This window comes from Culex pipiens, chromosome 3 (assembly GCF_016801865.2).
Source record: "Culex pipiens pallens isolate TS chromosome 3, TS_CPP_V2, whole genome shotgun sequence".
Lineage (NCBI taxonomy): Eukaryota > Metazoa > Arthropoda > Insecta > Diptera > Culicidae > Culex > Culex pipiens.
Window position 1 is genome coordinate 157,556,706 of NC_068939.1, and position 22,385 is coordinate 157,579,090.

At 35.2% G+C, this 22,385-nt stretch overlaps 1 protein-coding gene across 1 annotated transcript in view; it reads right to left on the bottom strand.

The window, feature by feature from the left end:
• LOC120413610 (uncharacterized) overlaps positions 1-22,031 on the bottom strand; it is a 68,684-nt gene extending 46,653 nt beyond the window's left edge. The window contains exons 1-3 of the mRNA XM_039574517.2: positions 21,756-22,031; positions 5,694-5,901; positions 4,863-5,044 (exon numbers count right to left, since the gene is read on the bottom strand). Coding sequence (XP_039430451.1) covers positions 4,863-5,044; positions 5,694-5,901; positions 21,756-21,767 — 402 coding nt within the window. The 5' untranslated portion in view covers positions 21,768-22,031. The remainder of the gene's footprint in view (positions 1-4,862; positions 5,045-5,693; positions 5,902-21,755) is intronic.
• Positions 22,032-22,385: the final 354 nt, after the last annotated feature.

Below are 22,385 nucleotides of genomic sequence, written 5' to 3' on the forward strand. Positions count from 1 at the left end.
AGCTATGTGTGCAAGTTTCGTATAAATGGTTCTCTGGAACCGTGTTCCGGATGTTCCGGGGGTCAAGCCATAGTAACCACATTGTGTCCAAACTTTATTTCAGTGGGTTGGTTGACTTTTACGATACAAAACCATGATTTTTGACATGTCGCAAGCTATATGTGCAAGTTTCGTATAAATGGTTCTCTGGAACCGTGTTCCGGATGTTCCGGGGGTCAAGCCATAGTGGCCATACAAGGCCTGTTTATTATTTGGGATCTGTATCCGAATATTTTTTTTTTTGTATATTTTTACGAACACAACGAAGGCAAAATGTGACTTGTAATGTGTTATAGTCTTACCCACTCGTGGAACCGGTTCCGAGGGTGGCCAGAACCGGAACCGGTTGCCACACTTGCTAGGATGGTCCAACATTGATCCAAATATGTTTTGGGGCATGTTCTGTTTATTTACAGTAAGTTTTGTCAATTTTAATAAATTTTCTGTATGGATGCGGCCGGCCAGTCAAAAAGGTACCCCACTACGATCCGGAATAACTCCGGTGAAAATGGTCCAAACTCGGATTTCTCCCCGGAATCGAAAACTAGAGATCTTTCCCGTTCTTTTGACTACCGGATGTCAAGGATTTGGTCAAACAGGTCAAAAATACGGCAGTTTTAAAGATTTTTCGATTCTTCCATTCAGACGTTTAGCTTGTACGGGTTAATGGAAAATTCTACGCCAACTCATACAGCAGAAAAACAAATTTTGAAATCAAGAATAACATTTCAAATGGGCGTTATATTGAATGATTAGACCTTTTGAAATAATAGGGCGTCCAATTTTCCCGGGTTTTGAATTTCCCGGGAAACGGGAAAAATATTTTTGAAATCCCGGGAATTCCCGGGATCCCGGGAAATTTTTGAAGCAGTCAAAAAATCTATGTTTTCATAATATTTGATATGCTTTCAAGCTTAAATTCATTGAATAAGCTTAATAATAATAATTGGTGACCATCTACACTTCAATCTAGACAAGGACGACAGTTTTGAAATAACTTAAAAGAAATCAAAAAAAAATATTTAAAAAAGTACAAATATCAATTTCAATGTCATTCAAATTAAATAAGTGTTTTATGAATATATTTCTTTTATATATTTTTATAAATGCCATAACTAGAAAAGCTTGAAAAATTTCATTAAAAATATCTACAAAAACGAGAAGCGACAACAAAACCAGAGTTTTTTTTTTAAATGTCCTATTAGCTATTGTCCTTCATATGTTTAATAACAATCTATCAGTTCCTCGTAGATTCCAAAATATCCATTTAGTTTTCTTCCAGTTAGTTTTCCTTCAGTTAGTTTTCCTTCAGTTAGTATAACTCGCCTTCACACAAAGCCGTCGTTTCTGGATTGCACCGGAAGCAAAGCAAGAACGCCCCAGCAGCTGGACACCGAGTTGCGGCTGAGGACACAAGCAAAGGCCAGCAGAGCCAACCAAGACCCCTACACAATCCCCCTTCCCATCCCACGCCTTGTCTTTAACATCAATCCCTTCCCTACTAACCCCGAGTAGGCCGCGGGTAATCGGCTCCCCTCCCACTAACATTTACACACAAGATCCTCTGTAATTATTAAGTCAAATGTAATTACAAAAGCCGACTCGGTCCTAACCAGGTCCCAGTACCGAAAAGGACCTAATAAAAATAATTTTATGAAAAAAAAAAATGTTTAATAACATTGTTTATAGGACCTTTAAAAAAAAATCTGGAAATAAAATGATACCAGTCAATGCAAAATTTTAGATAAGTTTTCAATGTCTTATTTTATATAATACATATTTTACTAATTCTCTTTAAGTTAGTACCGTCAACTGGGGAAAATCAGGACTACAGGCTGAAAGGTACAGGAGATTTCAGAGCAATACATTTCTAGACTTTTTTTTATTAGGTTCTTTAAACATATGAAACACAATAGTTTATTGGACCTTTTCAAAAAAAAATCTAGATTTGGAAATTGGTGTACTAATTGTTTTTTTCTGTTCCTGTTTTAACCGAAGTTATTCAAAACACGATGCATTTTTTGTTTCTTAACATTCCAACGCCCAAGGCTCCAAAAAAGTTGGAACGGTAACTTCAACTCGCTGGTTCTCGGGCATAACTCAATCAATCGGGACGATTCTTCTTTCCAGTGATTTGTTAGGATGTCTAGATGATTCTAGAACTTTGAAGAACCTAATCTGTAATTTTTGCGATCAAAAACATCGTTCCAACTTTTTTTTTGCGTGTAAAAAAAAAATTCGCGAAAAATTCCCCGGAGGCAGTCGTTTTAAAAAAGTTGGAACGATGTTTTCGGTCGCAAAAACTACAGATTTGTTCAAATCAAGTTCTGCAAAATTTTAGGATCATCTAGACATTCTTACAAATCACTGGAAACAAGAACCGTCCCGATTGGTTGAGTAATGCCCGAGAACCAGCGAGTTGAAGTTACCGTTCCACCTTTTTTGGGAGGCTTGGGCGTCCGTGTAAGTTGGACATGCGTTGGGCGTTCCAGTGTTAAATAGCAGTCTTAATTCGTTACTTGCCCCAGATTCCGGTGTTTGATGAAAAATATTTTAAGATTAGATTTTTTTCAAATTTACAATCCTAAATATAAATTTAATACCCAGTATTTAAAAAAACATAAAATTAAATAGAAAATATTTAGAGCGCCAGGCATTTTGCGGATCTGTGAACTAAATTTCAAACAATTTTCCCTAATAAGTCTAATTAAAGCTGATATATTCAGAATCCAAATTTAAAATTCGTATTGATTACTATGTATTAAACTGTTCATCTATTTCTACAACCAAATCAGAATTTCCAGACCAAAATTTGTTTTTTTTTCAATTTCGGGAATTCCCGGGACAAATTATGAAAAATCCCGGGATTCGGGAATTCCCGGTTTTGGAAAAATCCCGGGATTTTTGTCCCGGGAATTCCCGGGATGGACGCACTATGAAATAATATTTGTTTAATTTTAAACCATTAAAAATTGAACCATTAGGTTCTGAGATATTTGCATCAGAAAATGTGGAATTGTTTGGATGAGACCGAAAAAACTTCAATTTCCTTGTTTCTTTTTCTTTCATTTGCTGTATTTCAGCTACCGGGGGTCCCACCTTGAATATCTCTTAAGTAATTTCATTGGAAATTTTCTAACCTTTCGCAAAAACATATTTTTAAGAATAGAAAATGATGCCCTTTTTGTAAATCTAAAAACAGATTTTTTTCAGTTGAAATTAAACTTTAAGTGACTATATCTTCAAAACGGAGCACTTTATCAAAAAATCTGTACGTAAGTACATTTCGATTGCAAATTTGATTTTACATTAAAACTGAAGTTTGTTTCTATAAAAAAAACATCTATTTGTTGCATAAACACGGTTTTTAATTTTTTTTTTTTTGATCTTTGCGTCATTTTTCAAATTTTTGGGAACTGATTTTCTGTAAAACAAGGCTTATTTAAAAATTGGCAATTTTTTTCCGTGTGCCTTTTTCTGGATAGTTCGCATCACCTACAACTTTGCCAAAGGCACTAAATCGATTAGAAAATTCCTTCAAAAGTTACAGATTTTCAAATGTTAACGACGTTGTTAACTAAAAATGGCTTTAACTTGATAACGGTGCACTTTATTAAAATTTCATTCAAGTACTTTTTGATTGCAAGTTCGATTTTACATCGAAAAACATTTTTTGAAAAAATCAATATTGATTCAAACATTCATAACTCGGTCAAAGATTTTTTGCACATTCTGGAAATTTCTGAAAAGTTGGCATTTGATGTCCTCTAAAACATATCAAAAAATAAAAAAAAACAGCATTTTTTGCAAATCAAGCTTCAGTGACAAAAAGTTAAATTAAAAATTACCAAAATAAATGTTACCGAGTATATTTTTTTTCAGTGTAGTCCTTATCCATACCTACAACTTTGCCGAAGACATTGAATCGTTCAAAAAAATCCTTCAAAAGATACAGATTTCGAATTTTCATATGTCATTTTTGTATGGACAGCTGCCAAATTTGTAAGGAAAATTATATGGACAAACTAATGTTGTAAAATGGCTTCTTTGGGCATACCGAAGGCACCAAAAAAAAAATTTTTGACCGTAATCTCAGATAATTGGTATTTCGTGAAAATTTCAATATTATGCATAACTCTATTGTCGTAAAAATCATTACAACATTTTGCTCCATTTTTTTGCCAATAATAAAAAAATCTTAATTCTTGTTGACACGATATAGAAAACGTTATCTTTATCCGTTATCATTTTTCACATCTTTACTTTCTTAATTTTATCTAAATCATGCAAATGGCTCAATTTTTTTTTTCTTTTTCGCTGACATACATTCGACATTTATCTGGCTTGTGCGGGTTATTTATTCATCAACATTAACGGCAACATTTGCTAAATACATTTAACTATAATGACTTCCCAAGAGCCAAGTTCATCGAGCTGCCAACACGCAAAACGAGACCATAAAAGTAAAGAGGAGCAGAAGTTACACGCTTTACTTAAAAAATGCAACATGCAACACTGCAGTATCATAACCGGCAAGGGGTAAAAGGGTTCGCACGTTAAAAACATGGTTAATGATAATTACTGTATATTAACTGAGTTTACCCCTCACAGTTCAGGCAAACTTTGGCAGTTTGCTGTTTAATGATTTTGCAAAGAGTTTCGAATAAGGTTGAAGTATCAAACGAAAATTGAGTTTGAAAAAAGAATTGATTTTAAATATAAATATTCACAACTCAGCTCAAATCCAACACAAATAAATTCCCGAAAAATCAACAAATTCACGCTCAACAAACTTCTGCTTACATCAAGTACCTGGTACATACCTGAGGTGAGCTTATGCTGGAAGCTTGCACTAGCTGCTGGTGCTGCTGCTGGTGCTGGGGATGGGCATAGGTCGCGTATGCTACCGCGGCAGCCGGTCCCAAGGCGGCAATCGAGGGTGTTCCGGTGGCAGCTGCCCCACCGGCAACCCCCGGCTGATTTATGTAGGCATGCTGGGGAGTTCCTGGGGAAGAAGGGGGGAAAAGTGTTTGAAAATTCGAGTTTTTATTTTAGGTAAGTTGTTGAAGAACACTTTTGTATATTGATGATCAAATCTGTATTCTAAATTACGAGCACCCCGATGCAAATGTTCTCTCGACCCGGCTAGGAATTCAGTTGAGCTTCACAAACCCCGAACTCGCATACATCATGAAGCCAAAAGTGGTGGATAATTTGTATGCATGGTTTACGCCTGGAGGGTCGGAGGGAATCCGCAATCAACTCTAGAATAGTTATGCTACATTTTAATTTTGTTCCGAAAAGTGCTCCAGCCAGCATTCCTGCCGCAGTGAAGCAGCAGCCAAAGCTCGGAAACAGTATGTTCTCTGCATAGTTTGCCAAGCTGCCAGAACGAGTTGATTTAATGGACGAGATTGCATTCTGGGAAGTTGTCCGAGAACTTGTTGTTCGGAAAGCCGAAACATAGCTTTCCGCTTGGTTTGTAGCCTTATGGGAAATTTAATTAAGGTAAAACGAGAATTTTCAAACAATTATCATATCAAATGAACGCTTCAGAATTTACCCTACTGTAAACTAGAAAAAAAAACCAAACTTAAAATGCAATTCACTCAAAATTTCTACGTATTCAAAACCACTATTCTGCTCAAACTTACCCACAATGGTTTGAATTTCCGGTGCACCCCGCTTGTTGTACTGGGGTCTGTCACCGGCTGCCCCACTGCTACCACCTGCCGCTGCCTTACCATCCGAGCTGGCAGCACTGCCACCGGCGTTATCTGTGATTTGTTGTTGCTGCTGCTGCTTTTGCTGACCATCGCAGCTGACAATCACTGCCAGCAGGGTTAACACCAGCGCCCTTCCCTAAAGGATGATTGTTGGGAGAATGGGAAAATTTTGAACATTGTTGTTAGTTGAAGATTAATCTGCGGATTACGTATTTTCAGTGTTGGAAATCACGGTCTATGAGGAAGGATTTTGTTAACACAACTGTTGAGCAATTGTGTAGAACTTTGCAAATCGGCTTTGCATTGTTTTTTTGTATTTGTATGAAACGATGTCCATTGATTTCTTATGTCCGAATAAGCAATTTTGCATACAAATCCGTGACTGGCTGGTTACGGTACAGGCTTTGAAAGTGAACGGTTTTGGGCACGATTCCCATCGGCTCCGAATGATGAAATTAAGGAAATAGAAACTTGAAATGCTGAATATGAACGAAAAATCAAAGGGTTGGAAAGCAAAAATGCTAACCACTAGGCCAATGCGACTTGGTAAGTTTAGACTGGAATTAGGAACACTGTTACAACCAAGGCCAAAAATGTCAGATTGGCTGCGCTAGGGTTTGATTAGAATAGATCAGATTAGATTAGACATGTCTACATACAAATGTGGGGACTGTTCATAGAAAAGTTTTATGAAAAGCTTTTTGATTATTATTAGGAAAATTCAAATAAAATACACTCTGTAATTTTTTTTACCAATTTAAATTAACTTTTCATAAAAAAAAAACTCCGATGTAATATTACTATGAGGTAAACGCGCAAGCATAAATGCGCTGGCGTAGCTTCGACTTGACGACTTGTCGATCTTCCGAACGAGAATAGGCTGGGAACTTGAAATTGATGTTCAGTATATGATTCTGTTTAAAACCAAAAATTTAATAAGAGAAAATAGGGTAAAAATAAGAAAAAATATTAAGAAGTAAACACTAATATGGCAATATCTCTGGAAATAAATTTTGGAAATGGTTTAAATTTTGGGCACAAGCAGTTTATGGCGTTCAAATTATATAATTTGACTTGAAAGTGTTATCTGTAAAATAGTCCAAAAAATGCACAAAAAAATATTTACGAATGTTACATCACTTATGAAGTAACATTTTTGCACGTCATTAAACATTTAAATTTAAATGCAGTTTGATGTAAATTTGCTGCAATTTATACGTAAAAATATGATTTTACATGTGATTCAACCGTTTACGTTGATTCTCAAGTTTACATCAACTGAGTTTATATGTGATTAATTTTTTACGTGTCGAGTTAATTCACATTTTTTTTTTCTGTGTACCTCTAAAATCTAGTTTTGACCACTTTTGCCGGTCCTTAATTGTGAATCGAAACAAGAATTCTCGTGTCCGACCCCACGGCTACAAATCGAAAATATACAAATTGTGGGTTTTACTATTGGTTTTCCAATTATTAACAAAGGTACAACATTTTTACAGCGGATACGGACATTGCACAAGTATTTCAACTAAAGAGCTCTCAAAAATCAGGCTTTGATTTCCAGGTTTGGGGCCATAATTCAATCGAAACAGCGAATCAAAACTTTCAAATTAGCAATAGGATTTTTTTCTGGGACAAATCCCAACCCGTGCACGATTTTTTTTAAAGATTTCTGAGTAAAGCGTTTTTCCAAAAGCAAACCTTAAACCTCTTTTTTGTAAGAAAGGCAAAAAAACACGATTTTGTCAAATTAACTACCTGTGTTTTTTTTTCAAGTTTGATAGACAAAAATTGCCAACTTTTGAGCTACAGAGTATTGTTTTGGCCAAGTAATTTTTTGAGTAAATTTTTTTTTTAAATCAAATGCAATCAAATATCATTTAAAAATGTTAGATTTGGCTCTAAAAAGAAGAGTATTTCGTATTTTTTTATAATTTGCACCGTTTTTGAGTTTAAGTTAAAGTATTCTCTTTAATTTTTTTTAAATTATTGTACATTCTTGTCCATCCTTGAAAAAAATATATTCGAAAGGCTGAGAAATATCTCTACAATTTGCTTTTCTGGACATTGTTGAGCCGACCTTAGGTTGCTGAGGTATATCCTGAACAGATGAACAAAATTTGCAAAAAAAAAATCAATAAGGAAATAAAATTTTCAAGTTAAATTACGGTGCACTTTACAGAAATTTTACAAAACAAGGTACATTTTGATTAGGAACATGAATTAAAATCAGGATTTCTTTTCTTTGCACAATTGTTACAAAACTATTCAATCATATACATTTATGGTTTAAAAAATTAACAGCGTTAAAATCACGAAAAGCAAGTTAGAAGCTTACTACATATTATAAACACACTAAAAAAATATGAATTTTTCATTAGACGGAATCGTTCATTAAACCAAAGATGATAACTTGTAGGCGTATTTTTGATGTAAAGTTAGGTTTATTTTGGCGAAAATCGATAAAATTCTTTGTTTTTATCAACATCGTGGGTAACCTAAAATTGCATCTCAAATAACCTGATTTTACGTTATATATGTTGCACATAACTGGAGCATCAAATTTGATGTAATTTTATATCAAATAAAAAACCCAATTTCACGCACATCAGCAGCTACACATTTGTCAGAAATGTTAAACGTCAAATCGTCAGCCAGCTTCGACGTAGCAGAGAATAGCATTTTTCCAAGGTTGTTAACGATAAAATTATCGAGGCTCGATAATGATAACGATTGTTCTCATTTTTTAAATCTTTCCAAGATCGATTTATTCAACCATATCATGTTAAATTTTCAATGCTTTCACCAAGAATATATTTTTTGAAAATGTAGTAAGTTTACAAGTATAAATATGTGCTCAAAATTGGTCACAAAATACCTTATTTTTTAAAAACACACAAATTTTCATAATTTGCAAAATGGGTATCAAACAAAGCAAAATTTTGTATATTTTTTCACTTTTTTTTTTGTAAATTACTAAAAATTTCACGAAATACCGTATTTTGACCAAATATTCAAATTTTCAAATTAAGCAATATGGGTATCAAACGAATTGAAAATTCGTATCTTTTTTTTTAATTTAGGCCGTTGCAAATATTTTTTGAAGTTTATGTCCCTCGAATCTGGTCCGGGTCGAGGGGGGGGGGGGGTGCAAGGAAATAAAAAAATATAAAAATTTAAATTACAAGCCAAGGTCTCAACATTTTGCGGTGCTGTACATAGAATTTTTACAAAAAATAAAAATATTTTTGATCGATCCTAGACATGCTAAATATGATTTTAAGTGCAGGAAAGTGCATTTCTAATTGTTTTCAGTTTGTTAGACTTCTATTTCCTGTAAAAATTTGAAGTTTTTTGAAAAAAATATTTTTTTGCCCCCTGATTTTTCGGACTGATTTTGAAGGGGGGGCGACATAAACTTTGAAAAATATTTGCAACGGCCTTATTAGAGTTTTTTTTTGAAAATACTAAAATTTTCACAAATTACCGTATTTTTTCGAAAACACAATTTGAATGCCCGCTGGTGTGGATCAATCGGACCGCGCACTGGACTCACAATCCAGAGGTCGCCGGTTCGAATCCCACGGCGGGCGCTCTAAAATTCTTTGTGTAAATATGGGTATCCAGCGCCGTCGCTCCGTGCCGCACATAAACACTTAGGAGCCCAGGGCGGCGAACTATTTGTAGTTTAAAAGGGAGACACTCGTGGTTGGTACTACACAGCAAAAAATCCGATGGTAAAATCGCATGCAAAAGCATGCACATCACCTTCGTCAAAATAAACACTTAATATTACACACCGCATGTACAATTTTTGCAAGCACAAAAAAAAGTTGCAATCGACGGGATTCAAACCCAGTACCAACAGTAAGGGCTGGCGCCTTAGCCAACTCTTCCATCAGACCAATGAAGAGCTGTAAGGATAAACGCATATATGAGCTTGACATGTCGGTCAAGTAGGTTTCCCATACTGGTGGGCAACATATTTCAGGGTGTAAAATCACATGAAATTGCATAAAATAATGCAATATTTATTTTACATCCAGGCCTTTTACACGCAGCTGGATTACTACTTTTTTAGCTGTGTAGTAATGGTGGCCGACAGCTATAAAGTCAACTTCGTTTTTTATGTATGTAAAATGGCGCTTCGTTTGATACCCATATTGCAAATTTATAAAATTTTAGTATTTTCGATAAAATACTGTTTTTGTGATTTTTTTTGTATTTAAAAAAACTGTATCAATGTGAAAAAGCATATAAAGTTTCAATTTGTTTGATGCCCACAATGCAAATCTAGAGATTATTTTTGAAAAAGTCCTATAAGCTTTTGTGTTTTATATGTTAATAGGACCTTTTTGAGTACTTTCGAAGAAATACGGTATTATGTAATTTTTTCAGTAATTCACAAAAATACTTTAATAAAGTGAAAAATATTTCTATAATTGATATACCTTAAACCAATAACAATTTTTGTTTTGGTCTTTTCAGGTTGCGGACGGACATCATGGAACGAGAGGAAAAACACGTTGTGTAAGTCAAATATAATTACTACAAGAAAGATTCAATACAGTATATTTAATTCAAAATTCAGGATCAAAATCAGAATTTTTGCCTAAATTTAAGAGAACTGCTAATCAATTAATTTATGTTAGAGTCTAACAAAAAATATTCTAAACTGACAACTTTTTGCCCTTTACTGATAATTATCATGGCAATTGTAAGTTCCTAGACCTTTGAGACATATTGACATAGAGAAATACGTATACCAAATCCACCCTAAAAGATTGCCAAAGTTCAAGTAGACTGGTCATTGTTCAAAAATTCGGCCTCTAAGCAACGTCCGATCTGAATCCAGTCAATGGAGATTCTTCGAATTTCCCTCTACCATAGGTATGAGGCCACAAAAAAAATAATCCTCCCAGCGGTCAATCTGGCGTGTCCACCAGTATTGTGCATGTCCTTCAGTTGGTTCAGTCTAGTGGTTCGAGTCCTTCGAGTCGAAGTCTGCCAGAAGGTTCACCGGGTTCATTTACATGGTCACTTTTGCTGCTAGGCAGACATCTGTGGAGACTTTTTTTTGTCTTTGTCACGCTATTTGATTGGATCCTGCTGGTACTACATGATTCCGTATGACTGTGCAATATGCAAAAACGGGGTCGCTACCTTGTCGTGGGACTTTGGGGCATTTGGGGAAATTTGGCCTGAAGAAAATTTCGATTGCAATTCAATTCACTTAAAAATTCAGTCAAAAAAATTAATTCCTAACTAAATATGTTTACAGGCAATCCCAGCAACTTCGTTACCGTAAAAAAGTCGAAAAAATCAAATTGATCTTGAAAAAGGACTGTTAGCACATCGTCAGCTTGAAACCCCCTGCCCAGTTCAAATGACACAAAAGTGCAACAATCGTCACCAACTACCCGTTTCCTCAGATATTGATAAAAAAATTCAATGGAGACTTTGGTTTCCCTGGTGAACTCGTGACACGTGGTAGTTCGATTGAACACTTGCTCCCTTTGTACAGATTCTGATCCGGAAACCCCCCCACCAGAACTTCAGTACGAATGCTAGTGGGACAAAAACCAACAGAATTTTTGCAGAAGCAGCTTTTTTCCCTCTCCTCACCGGAAAACAGCACCATCTGCCGGTGAAGTGGCGATGCGAAAGGACAACACGACAACCGAAAGTGAGAGAAGGGTGGAAATTGCTTGCACCTGGTGCTGAAAAGGGGGAGAAAATTCGATTTCCATACTGAACAATAGTGGGAACGGTGTGGTCCGGTCAACGGTGGCACACCGTTCAGAGTTCGAGTCAAGTGACAGGGATATTCGGAGGTTTGGAGGTCGGAAATAATCTTTCTGTTGATCTGTCATGTTTTGTTACTGATAGATAGTTGTGTTTTCATATTTATTCTGATGAAGAGTTATGTTGCCCAGTTGCTAGAATGGAATTTCGATGTCGCATTCACAGATCTATTTTTCTCTATTTTATTCCATCGATATTTTTGAAAATATTATTCTGTTTATCTGGAACATCCACGAGACGAAACCAAAAAACGACACCAAATGCTTCACCCGGTTCCAACAGTAGACTTCGTATCTCTGACTTGCTGACTCGAAGAAATTTCAAGAACTTTTCGCCGGTCACCGGCCCCGGGCTACACTTTTAATTTCCATCCCCCGAAACGTGTCTAATAAGGATTTCCCGGTGACGGGCACCCACATCCGGGTGTTGCCGGCCAGCCCACTCGTCCACCAGCACAGTCCGTGTAAAATCCCAAATTGCACTCGTTTCACTTTTCCCCAAGGTTCGAAAAGAAACCGAAGAAAACTTTGTTTAATTGGATTTCTAGTTTGCCAAGCCCCGCGGGGCAGTTTTTCTGCATCAGCAGGGAAATGAATGGTTGCCAGCCCCCCGATAGAGATGGAAATAGCAACAAAAAAAAAGACAATCATGGCCTGTTCTGGAAGTCCACGCGAGGTGGAGGTGGCGGACTCGGCTAATCAATTCCGTTCACGACCGGCCATTTCCTTTGGAACGGATTTACTGTGTCCAAAATCAGCCATTAGTTGCAATCAAAACATAATCCCGTTTTATTCCGATATCACTGTCCAACAGACTGGCAGACGGAGCGGATCTGCTAAGCTGCCAGCAGCACTGTTTGTTTGTTGGGGGGGATCATCACGGTTCTGGGAATGTTTGTGGCACTACCCCGGAGACGATAGTAAATCGCTTTTTGAAATCATATTTTACAGTGTTATTTGCTCGCTTTGTGTGTCGACACACCCAGAACTGGGCATCGCCATACGAGAGGAGAAAGAGCACGATTCGGTAGTAAAATGGTACTGTGTGCGGACGGAGAGGATAAATCCCGAAATTACCGAGAGTACTTTACTCATGGTTCATCTTCACAAAAGTTCATCTATCAAAAAAAAAAGTACCGGTACCGAGACTCGAACCCAAGACCTTCGGCATATTGAACCGTGCCTTTGCCGTTTGGGCCACCATGGTTCGGTAACTAAGTGGCGTTCATTTGGCCATATAAGGCACTCAATAGCCCGAGCATGGGTAAATAACAAGGGAAATGCGTAATAATACCTTTCTCTGGTATCAATACCAAATTTTGGTATTCCTGGACCCTTTAAAATTTGTCTTAAGGATTATGCAAGAGCAAAATGTGGTATCATACCAATTTAAGGTATTGTTTTGATATTGCAAAATTGCAGAATTTGTCAATGGTCGAACACCACATATTGGTATTCTTTTGGTATTCAAATTCCTCTGAAACTATGGGAAAATTTTGACCAATTTTGACAGAATAATTAATTTTGCGCTAACATGATGTCTCAAAGCGAATGCTTTCATTAAAAACCGGAAATTTCAAACTTGATTTTAAACATTTTTGATATACCCCCTAGAGAAATGACTTGAAATTGTGGAAAATGTTGTAAGTCAGGATGGCACATTTTGGTATTATTTTGGTATTAAAGTGTTTTATCAAATTCCTCTGAAACTATGGGAAAATTTTGACCAATTTTGATAAAATAATTAATTTTGCGCTAAAATGATGTCTCAAAGCGAATGCTTTCATTAAAAACCGGAAATTTCAAACTTGATTTTAAACATTTTTGATATACCCCCTACAGAAATGACTTGAAATTGTGGAAAATTTTGTAAGTCAGGATGGCACATTTTGGTATTATTTTGGTATTAAAGTGTTTTATCAAATTCCTCTGAAAATATGGGAAAATTTTGACCAATTATGACAAAATAATTAATTTTGCGCTAAAATGATGTCTCAAAGCGAATGCTTTCATTAAAAACCGGAAATTTCAAACTTGATTTTAAACATTTTTGATATACCCCCTAAAGAAATGACTTGAAATTGTGGAAAATTTTCTAAGTCAGGATGGCACATTTTGGTATTATTTTGGTATTGAAAGGTTTCATCAAATTCCTCTGAAACTATGGGAATTTTTTTATAAATTTTGACGAGATAATTAATTTTGCGCTAAAATGACTTGAAACCCAAAAATGTTAAAGCTGATTTTAATTTTTTTTAAAACGTTGAAATTTCTCTAAGTCGGGATAACCAAATACTTTGAAAAACAAAAAATATTGAAATTTGGTGAATTTCAATCCAGTTTCATTTTAATAACACTTATTTTTCAATCTTGTTATTTTTCAGAATCTTCAAGAACTTCAAGCACAGGCCGTCAATGACAAATGCATTCGATGTGGTGAAGAATATCACTAAGAACAACATGGAATCATGAGGTGAGTAGATTTGGCGATTGCATATGGATCATTTTCGTTTTTTCACTAACTGCAACTGCTGCACTAAAAATGGTATGAAAATACCAAATTTTGGTATTACTTGTGCAAATATCAACGACCAAAATGTGCTCTTGGTTGCCCAGTAATAGATGGTAAAATACCATGAAATCATACCAAAATCATGTATGTGGAAGACCACAGGAATACCAAAATATGATTTTCCAAGGGCGCGGGAATACCTAAAATTAAACCATGGCAATACCAAGTTTTGGTATTCAAGCAATGTTCAAAAATCCAGAAGACCTCAACTTGGTATTGAAATGGTTTTATTTTGAGGTATTATTTTACCCTTGGAATAACACGGTTTGGTATTGTTGTGCCCTTCCACATACAAGGCTTTGGTATGATTTCATGGTATTTTACCATCTATTACTTGGCAACCAAGGGCACATTTTGGTCGCTGTTATTTGCCCAAGTAATACCAAAATTTGGTATTCCCGTGTTATTTACCCCTGCTCGGGAGGATGAACTGTTCCAATGAACGAATGAACACGCGAGAGGACTATACTCTCGCAAAATAGCACTTTCCTCACGTTTATTTTCGTTAGGACTATCCCCTCGTTCTCTAACTTTGGGTGTAGAAACGTTTTTGCGCTAGAGTTGAGGATGATGCAAAATCTGGTGTAATAAATATATTTAGCGAAAAACGAGTTTTTCTAAATGTCTTCATATAAGCCCAAAATAAGCCCCTATTTTCTACTCAGAATACCTCGGAAACAATTGGTTGATTTAAGCAAAGAAATTTTACAGAATTTTTGTGCTCTATTCTGTAATTACAATTTAGACACTTGTAATCTTTAAAAAGGGCGTATTGGACAGTTTAAAATGTTAGGCTTGGTTTTGATTTTAAAAATAATTGTACTGAATAGAGCAGAAAATTTCTTTGATTTTTTTATTGATATTCGTAACAATAGTTTACGAGATATCACGAGTTGATAAATTAGGGCTGATAAAAAAATATCAGTAAATATTCAAAGCTTTTCGAACGTATTTTTGCAGGGCTGTTTTATAAAAATCCGCTTTATTTTTAATCATGCCTCCGATTGTATATCATCTTAAACTCCTGCACATAAAATGGCCACTAAAACATATAAAAAATACCGCAAATTCAAACGAAAAAATCTAGAATTTTTTCACGTTTATCTTTTTTCTGAAAAGTCCTAATCATCCTTATCCTAGCTTAATGAGGACAAAAATCGGTCAGAACATCCCTTCTCTAGATACAGATTATCGAATATTTACAAGCAATTTTGTAAGTTCTTTTAAAAAAATACAAATAAAAATCTCGAAAGGTTTGAGAATCATAGAAAATAACTCTTTAGCATTTCACTCTCGCCGAAAAAAAAATAGAGCCAATGAAAATCTAATTTAGGCTAGCTTAATTTTTTTCCATTCTTTTAAAATCGCAGATTTTATTTACAAATTTGTTTTTTTTAACTAGTTTTTTTAAACAGCGCCGTATCACTGGTTGTTTTTACTTCATGAAGGTACAAATTTTTTTAAATAGAGCTTGAAGTAGCTAGCAGTAAATGCTTAACAAATATTTTGTTAGTGATTCAATATTGATTATAGACAACTACAATAATAGGAGAAACTTTAAGCCTTATTTAAAAACGGGAGAACATGTTGTAATCAATACCGTAAAACGGGGTGACTTTGATAGCCGGGGTGACTTTGATAGGTTTGCGATTTTTCCGCAAAATGAAGAGTACAATTAAAATACGTAAGGAATGGTTTAGAAACATACTGACCGTGGTAGAGAAGTGTTCAAAGTACCTCAAGAAGAACTTTTCATAAAATGTTGACAAAGTTAAAAAGTTAGTTAACTATAGTTAAAAAAATGTTGATGAAAGTCATTATTTTAAACTTCTCAAAGTGTCATGATTTTCTCAATGAAAATGATTTTTAATCGGAAAACGGAATGAATTTTCGGATTCTTTGGACAATTTTCCACTAGGAGAAGGTTAAAAAAGTTTGTAAAAAATAAATAGTATGTGTTTTTTAAACACAATTATAAAAACTCTAAATTTATAGGCAATTTCAGTTGAACAAATTTCATGTAAAATGTGAAAACTTGTGATTCGTGCTTCAAATTTAGTATAAAATGCAATATAAATCGATAATTTTATAAACAAAACTAGGTTTAACAAATTTCAGGCAAAATTCCGACTTTTTAACAATTTTACCTAAAATTTATATGTATTTTGCTTAAAAGCTTATACACTTAGTTAACTAAATATAAACATTGATTTTTTTTTTCTTAAAAACTATTTCAGCTACTTTAGTGATGGTACATTTAACGTACATATAAAGTTTGAACTTCTTAAATATGATTTTAGCAAAAAAAAACTATGACTATCAAAGTCACCCCGGAATTTAAACTAAGAATTTTTAATGTAACTATTTTTCTAAACGCTATTGAAAATCTTTTTTTCCAAAATAGTGCATGGACTTTGTGTGGCCTACCCCAGTACATATATTAAAAATAATAATCTTGAGAAAAACCTTTCCTGTTGGAAAATATTCTAAAAACAAATTGAAATCCTATCAAAGTCACCCCGGTTTACGGTACCTCTTATTGAATGTCTAATTGAACCTTCCTGAAGGAAGTAACTGAAAATCAGCATAAGCATTTTGGGACAGCATTAACTTATAGTTTCAATAAAAAATCATTGATTTTTTTTTCAGAAAATCAGCTTTTTTCATGCATTAAAATTGTTTGTTTGCATAACTATTGAACTTTACATTTTTAACATCAGGAAGCTTAATTTTTTTTTTAAGTTTATTTCAATGAATTTATCGCAATTATCTCTGCGGTCAGCAACAGAGTTTATTAAGTCCTTTTGTTCTGTAAGTTATATCTTATAAGTTTTTCTTCAATAAAAATATCGTTAAAAAATCATCTTGCTTGCCTGTATTTTATTAAACACATTTATTTGGATTTTTTGATTGATTTGACTTTAATTTGATTATGTTTTTAAAAAATATAGAAAAATCTCCAAGAAATGTTTTTTTTACAGTTTTTCCTTAATCTAAATTTGGCGAAAACTGATTTGTTCATTGAAAAAGTCTTCAAACAATGTTTTCAGTTGATTATACTAAATTTGAAGATATCAGAAATAAATGTGTGTACAGATTTTTATTTATTTAAAAATCTGTTTTCGTTTAAAGTTAAAATTTGTCAAAAATGATTAGATAAATGGTTTTAATTTCGATAGAAATTTATGTTCATACCTAACGTTCAAAAGCTCTTAACACTTTTCAAAAGTAAAAGTGCTATTAGCTTACAACTAACAGAGAATTTAAAATTTGCCAACATCGACGATGCAAACCTTACCAACAAAAATACTTTCATGAAAAAAACATCAACCTTCTAGAGCATTGTTACCTTACCTTAAAGTAAACTCGTCACTGAAAGCAGTCCTTCTTTTCCTACCGAATTAAGTGCCTTCGCCTGACCCCTTGAACAAACAGCAAAGTCCATTACATTCATATCGGCACAGAAGCAGACGTCTTCCAGACCCAATCCTTGCCAAAGGAATAACATTTTCCATGCAAACATGACACAATCTCCGAGACATCTAACAAAAACAAACATTTTCCCCATTCCCATTGATGGGGGGTGGAGGGGTTGTGTGTGTCTCAGTTTTGTGAGGTTTGATTTTCAATGGAAAATATGTGATTGAATCCACGGAAAATGACGACAAATTACAAGAGATTTGATGTGGAATGGATTTCTGATTAAAATTTTTCGTTTGACATACTTGAATACGATTATTCTTCAGTTATTTAAGAATGCAAAATTCGTGTTTTAAGGTGGATCATTCCATCATCGAAGAATATTTCTTACAAAGAGAATGCCAGCACTTTCATTGCTACATACTTGCAGGGAGGAACACAGAACCATCATCATGTACCACCCCGAGGCAAGGCACCTGTTTACCGTCGGAATTTGAATCCATTTTCCATTTTAATCCGTTCCATTGGTTGCCCGTAAAAGCTTCAAACGAAGATTTATTGGCAAAAGCATGGAACTGCACTCGGTCTGATTACTCGCCGTATACTCCGTTTTCATACGAACTTGTTGGTTCTTCGATCTTAATTGACACAGGACATGGGGGAAAACATTTTTCGTTTTAATGGAACCTGAACAAAATCTAGGAGCTATGTTAAAAGCTTAGCATACAAGATTTCATCCTCCACTTTGCAGAAATCCCTTCAATAAAAGGTGTTGGCTTGAAAAAAAAAAACCTCTTCCGGAACTACAAGCTCATCAGATAAGCCATTCAAATGGGCACTTACCAGAAGCTGCAAATCCTGGAACAATTGTACTCTCCTGAATGGCATGGAGTTCATTTTTAATCCAGCTTCCTAGAGGTACCAACAGAAATGAAAATTTAGCTTGTTGGTGGATTAGCAAACAGTTTCTATACATTTTGTCTGGCATAAACTTTGCTTGTTGAACAGTTGTTTTGTACTAGAAAAGAATACCTTTAGTGTTGAAGTGAACAAAAGAATAAATCTCTGTAAAACAGCAATATAAGCATATAAAATCACTCGAAAATTGAACTTTGTAATTTGACCTTGTAGACCCACCATCACGTATACATATCGACTCAGAATCAAATTCTGAGCAAATGTCTGTGCGTGTGTAAGTCTTTAAGTCCTTGCGCCGAAAAATGTGCACACGATTATCTCCGGACCTATTTGGACCATTTTGATCTCATTCGATCCGTCTTGGGGTCCCACAAGACCCTTGTTAATATTAAGCAGTTTAGAAGAGTACTTCAAAAGTTATGCTTAAAAACGGTTTCTGCTAAACTTCGGAAGATTGTAAAAAGAGTGGTTTCTGTATGAAAACCCGTCATGCTATACATTTTTAGAAAGGTATTCAAAAGACCTTTCTAACGAGCCCAAAACCTTGGAGATCTGGCAACCCTATCAAATGTTATTACCACTTAGGTGTTATTTATACACTTTATAGGGGCCGGATCTCAGATATTTTGATGAAAACGTTGTCCGGATCTATCATACGACCTATCGTTGGATGGGTAATCAAAAGATTTTTCCAAAGAGTTCAAAAGATTGAAAATCTGACAACCCTTTCAAATGTTATTTGTACTTTAATGTTTTTAAGACACTTTTTTGAGGCCGGGTTTCAGATATTTTGATAAAATTAAGTATTATTTATACATTTACACGCAGCCTCAAGTGTAGAAAATTCACTTTATGACTGTGAGGAAGGCACTATGGTTTACTGGAAAAAATTGAGCATCGTAGGATAAATACAGCTGAGCAGTTCTCTACGGAATCGGTCTTTTTTCTTTAATTTGAACTAATGTTTCAAACGGGCCAAAAATTCAATATTACGCCCTTTTGAAATGTTTTGTTGTTTTCGAAAATATCGGAAAATTTCACGAATGTTTCATATTTTAACATTGTAAATCGGACAATTAGTTGCTGAGATATCGACATTAGAAAATGGTGGGTTGTTTGGGTGAGACTTGGAAAACATCAATTTTCCTGTTTTTTAACCTTTGCATTGCAATATCTCAGCAACTAAGGGTCGTATAAACAAAGTTCAAAAAGCAAAATATAGAGAATTTTCTCAGCTTTTCAAAAATATTTTTTTCAAGGGTGGGCAAACATGGGCACTTATTTAAAAAAATGAAAAACTACGACTATTTTCAAAAAAGTTACCTAAAAAGGGCTATAACTTGAAAACGGTGCACTTTTTCAAAAATTCACTAAAATACTTTTTGATTTCAAATTCGATTTAACATCTAAAAATGAAGTTAAAAAATTGTTGCGACCATATTTCGTTTTTTTTTTAAATCTGTATTGATTCAAAAAATCATAACTCGGTCAAAGATTTTCTGCCCATTCTGGAAATTTCTGAAAAGTTGGCATTTGATGTCCTCTAAAACATATAAAAAAATAGTGTTTTTTTTTGCAAATTTTAGAGAGTAAAAGTGAAATTAAAAATAACCAAATTTTTTACCATTTGCATTTTTTTTCAGTGTAGTCCATATCTATAACTACAACTTTGCCGAAGACACCAAATCGATCAAAAAATTCCTTCAAAAGATACAGATTTTTGTATGGACAGCTGCCAAACTTGAACGAATGAACTAATGATGCAAAATGGCTTCTTTGGGCATACCAAAGGCACCAAAAAAGTTTCAGCCTGATTAAAAAATACAAAAAAAAATCGAATGACTCTCAGAGAATTTCTCAGCTAAAGTTATTTGCAAAACTTTAAAATGTTGTGTTTTGATCTACTTTTTATTGAACTTTCAATATGATTTTTGGACAATATAAAACACATTTATTGATATTGTAAGTCTTGATTTACATAGTTTTTGCCATAATCATCATTATTCTATAGATAGATGAGTCCAAAAACATTAAAAAATGTATTTTTATTTGACTCTGTAAAAACAGCGGTGGCATCTAGCGGTGACTGGTGAAAACTGCTTTTACCCGGTGTCTTTTGCCCCTTTGTTGTGGTGCATATTGCACCGCATGATTTTTTGAAGAATAATAGTTGTTTTAGAACAACTAACAAAACGATTCCACAAAAATGCTGTTATGGTTGAGAAATCATAGTTTTCCCTTAGGGGGTGCATATTACCCCCTCTCCCCCTACTCAGTTTAATTTTTTTTAAGAGAATGTTAAAGGGAGAAATCAAATCATTTAAGAAATTGGAAATGACAAAATTTAAATCAAATTGCTAAATATGTTAACAACTAAACATTTAAACAGATTTTCTGGAAATTAAGCATTATTTCAACGGATGATTTGTTTAATATGTTCCAATGTTTTATTGGTAACTAAAACGAGCGAAGTTGACTTTATAGCTGTCGGCCACCATTGCTAGTACCAATTACTAGTGTTTTCCTTTTTTTTCTACAAGGACTTCGCTGCCCTGGGCTCCTAAGTGTATGAAAGTATGGCACGGAGCTACAGCGCCGAATACCCATATTTACACAAAGAATTTTAGAGCGCCCGCCACGGGATTCAAACCAGCGACCTCTGGATTGTGAGTCCAGTGCGCGATCCGATTGATCCACACGGGCGGGCGAACTAAAGCCTATATTGATAAATCTATAAAACTGTTATCCACTGTCTATGTTGGAGTTAGTAAACAGCAACAGTTTTTTTTGTCAACAAAATAAAAAAAATTCTCGCCAAAAACTGTTCAACGATTACTGCTGCTGCAGTCGACGTCCTTACTCACTCTCAGCCAAACAAGAACCCACTCATTATACCAACACACTTGACTTGTTGACACATGTTAATTGAGACACTTCATTCCTTTAGATCACCCGCACAAAATCCCACCCCGTCAGCACACAATTTAGAGCACAATTTTCCCGGTCCGTTTTCTCCAAAGGTGACAACTTGGCTCGACTGTTCGCAGGGGACGCTTCCCCGCAAATGACTCCTTCTGCAAAGCTAAGGAGCAACTTTTCTCCAGCGAGTTCCAATTCCAATCACGACTTCATTTTCCACATCCCCCGCTCCGCAAAATTCCTTCTTCATGTGGGTTTTTGTGTGTGGGTGTGATTTCCGACACTGATTTCCATCCGATTGGGGATGATTTGATTTTCCAAAACCCGATTCTCACTAACGCTGCTGCTGACACATACCAAAAGCTTCATTTTGATGATACGATTTTCCGCCACTGGTCACTGGTTGGATTTTCCACCGGGTAAAATTTTCCGAATTTTCCAAATATTTGATTTTCCACCCCCAAATCACCACTATTGAGCCAATTTCACGCACCCACTCGAACTCGCACCACCGGAAGTTCAATTTTCCACGATTTTTTTAGGAAAAAGAAGGAATTTTCCCGCTCGCGCGCTTTTCCTCGTGCACACGTGTGCCACGTGCAACAAACTTTGTTTCGCTTCACTCCGGCGACGGCAGCGGCTTGGACTGGCTCGAGACTAAAATTGAATTTCGCCAAGCGTTTGAGTTTTATATATATTTTAATAACAATTTTGCAATGTGGCTGCGGTGGAGAGTGCAGCTGCTGAAGCACAGGGGGGAGTTGGAACACTCTCACTCTCAGTTGGTGCACCCCACCTGCGGAACAACCCCCCCTGGGAGGGTGGGTGAGTGCCGAGGGGTTGCAAATTAATATTTGCGCTCTAGTGTAGTGTGTTTTTCTTAGCAGTGGTTAGCAGAGTTGCTGCATAATGATAAGAGAAACACGACTTAGGGTGAGGCTGCAGCAAGCTGCTTAAGAGACGAACTTTGATAAGACTCGTGCACGC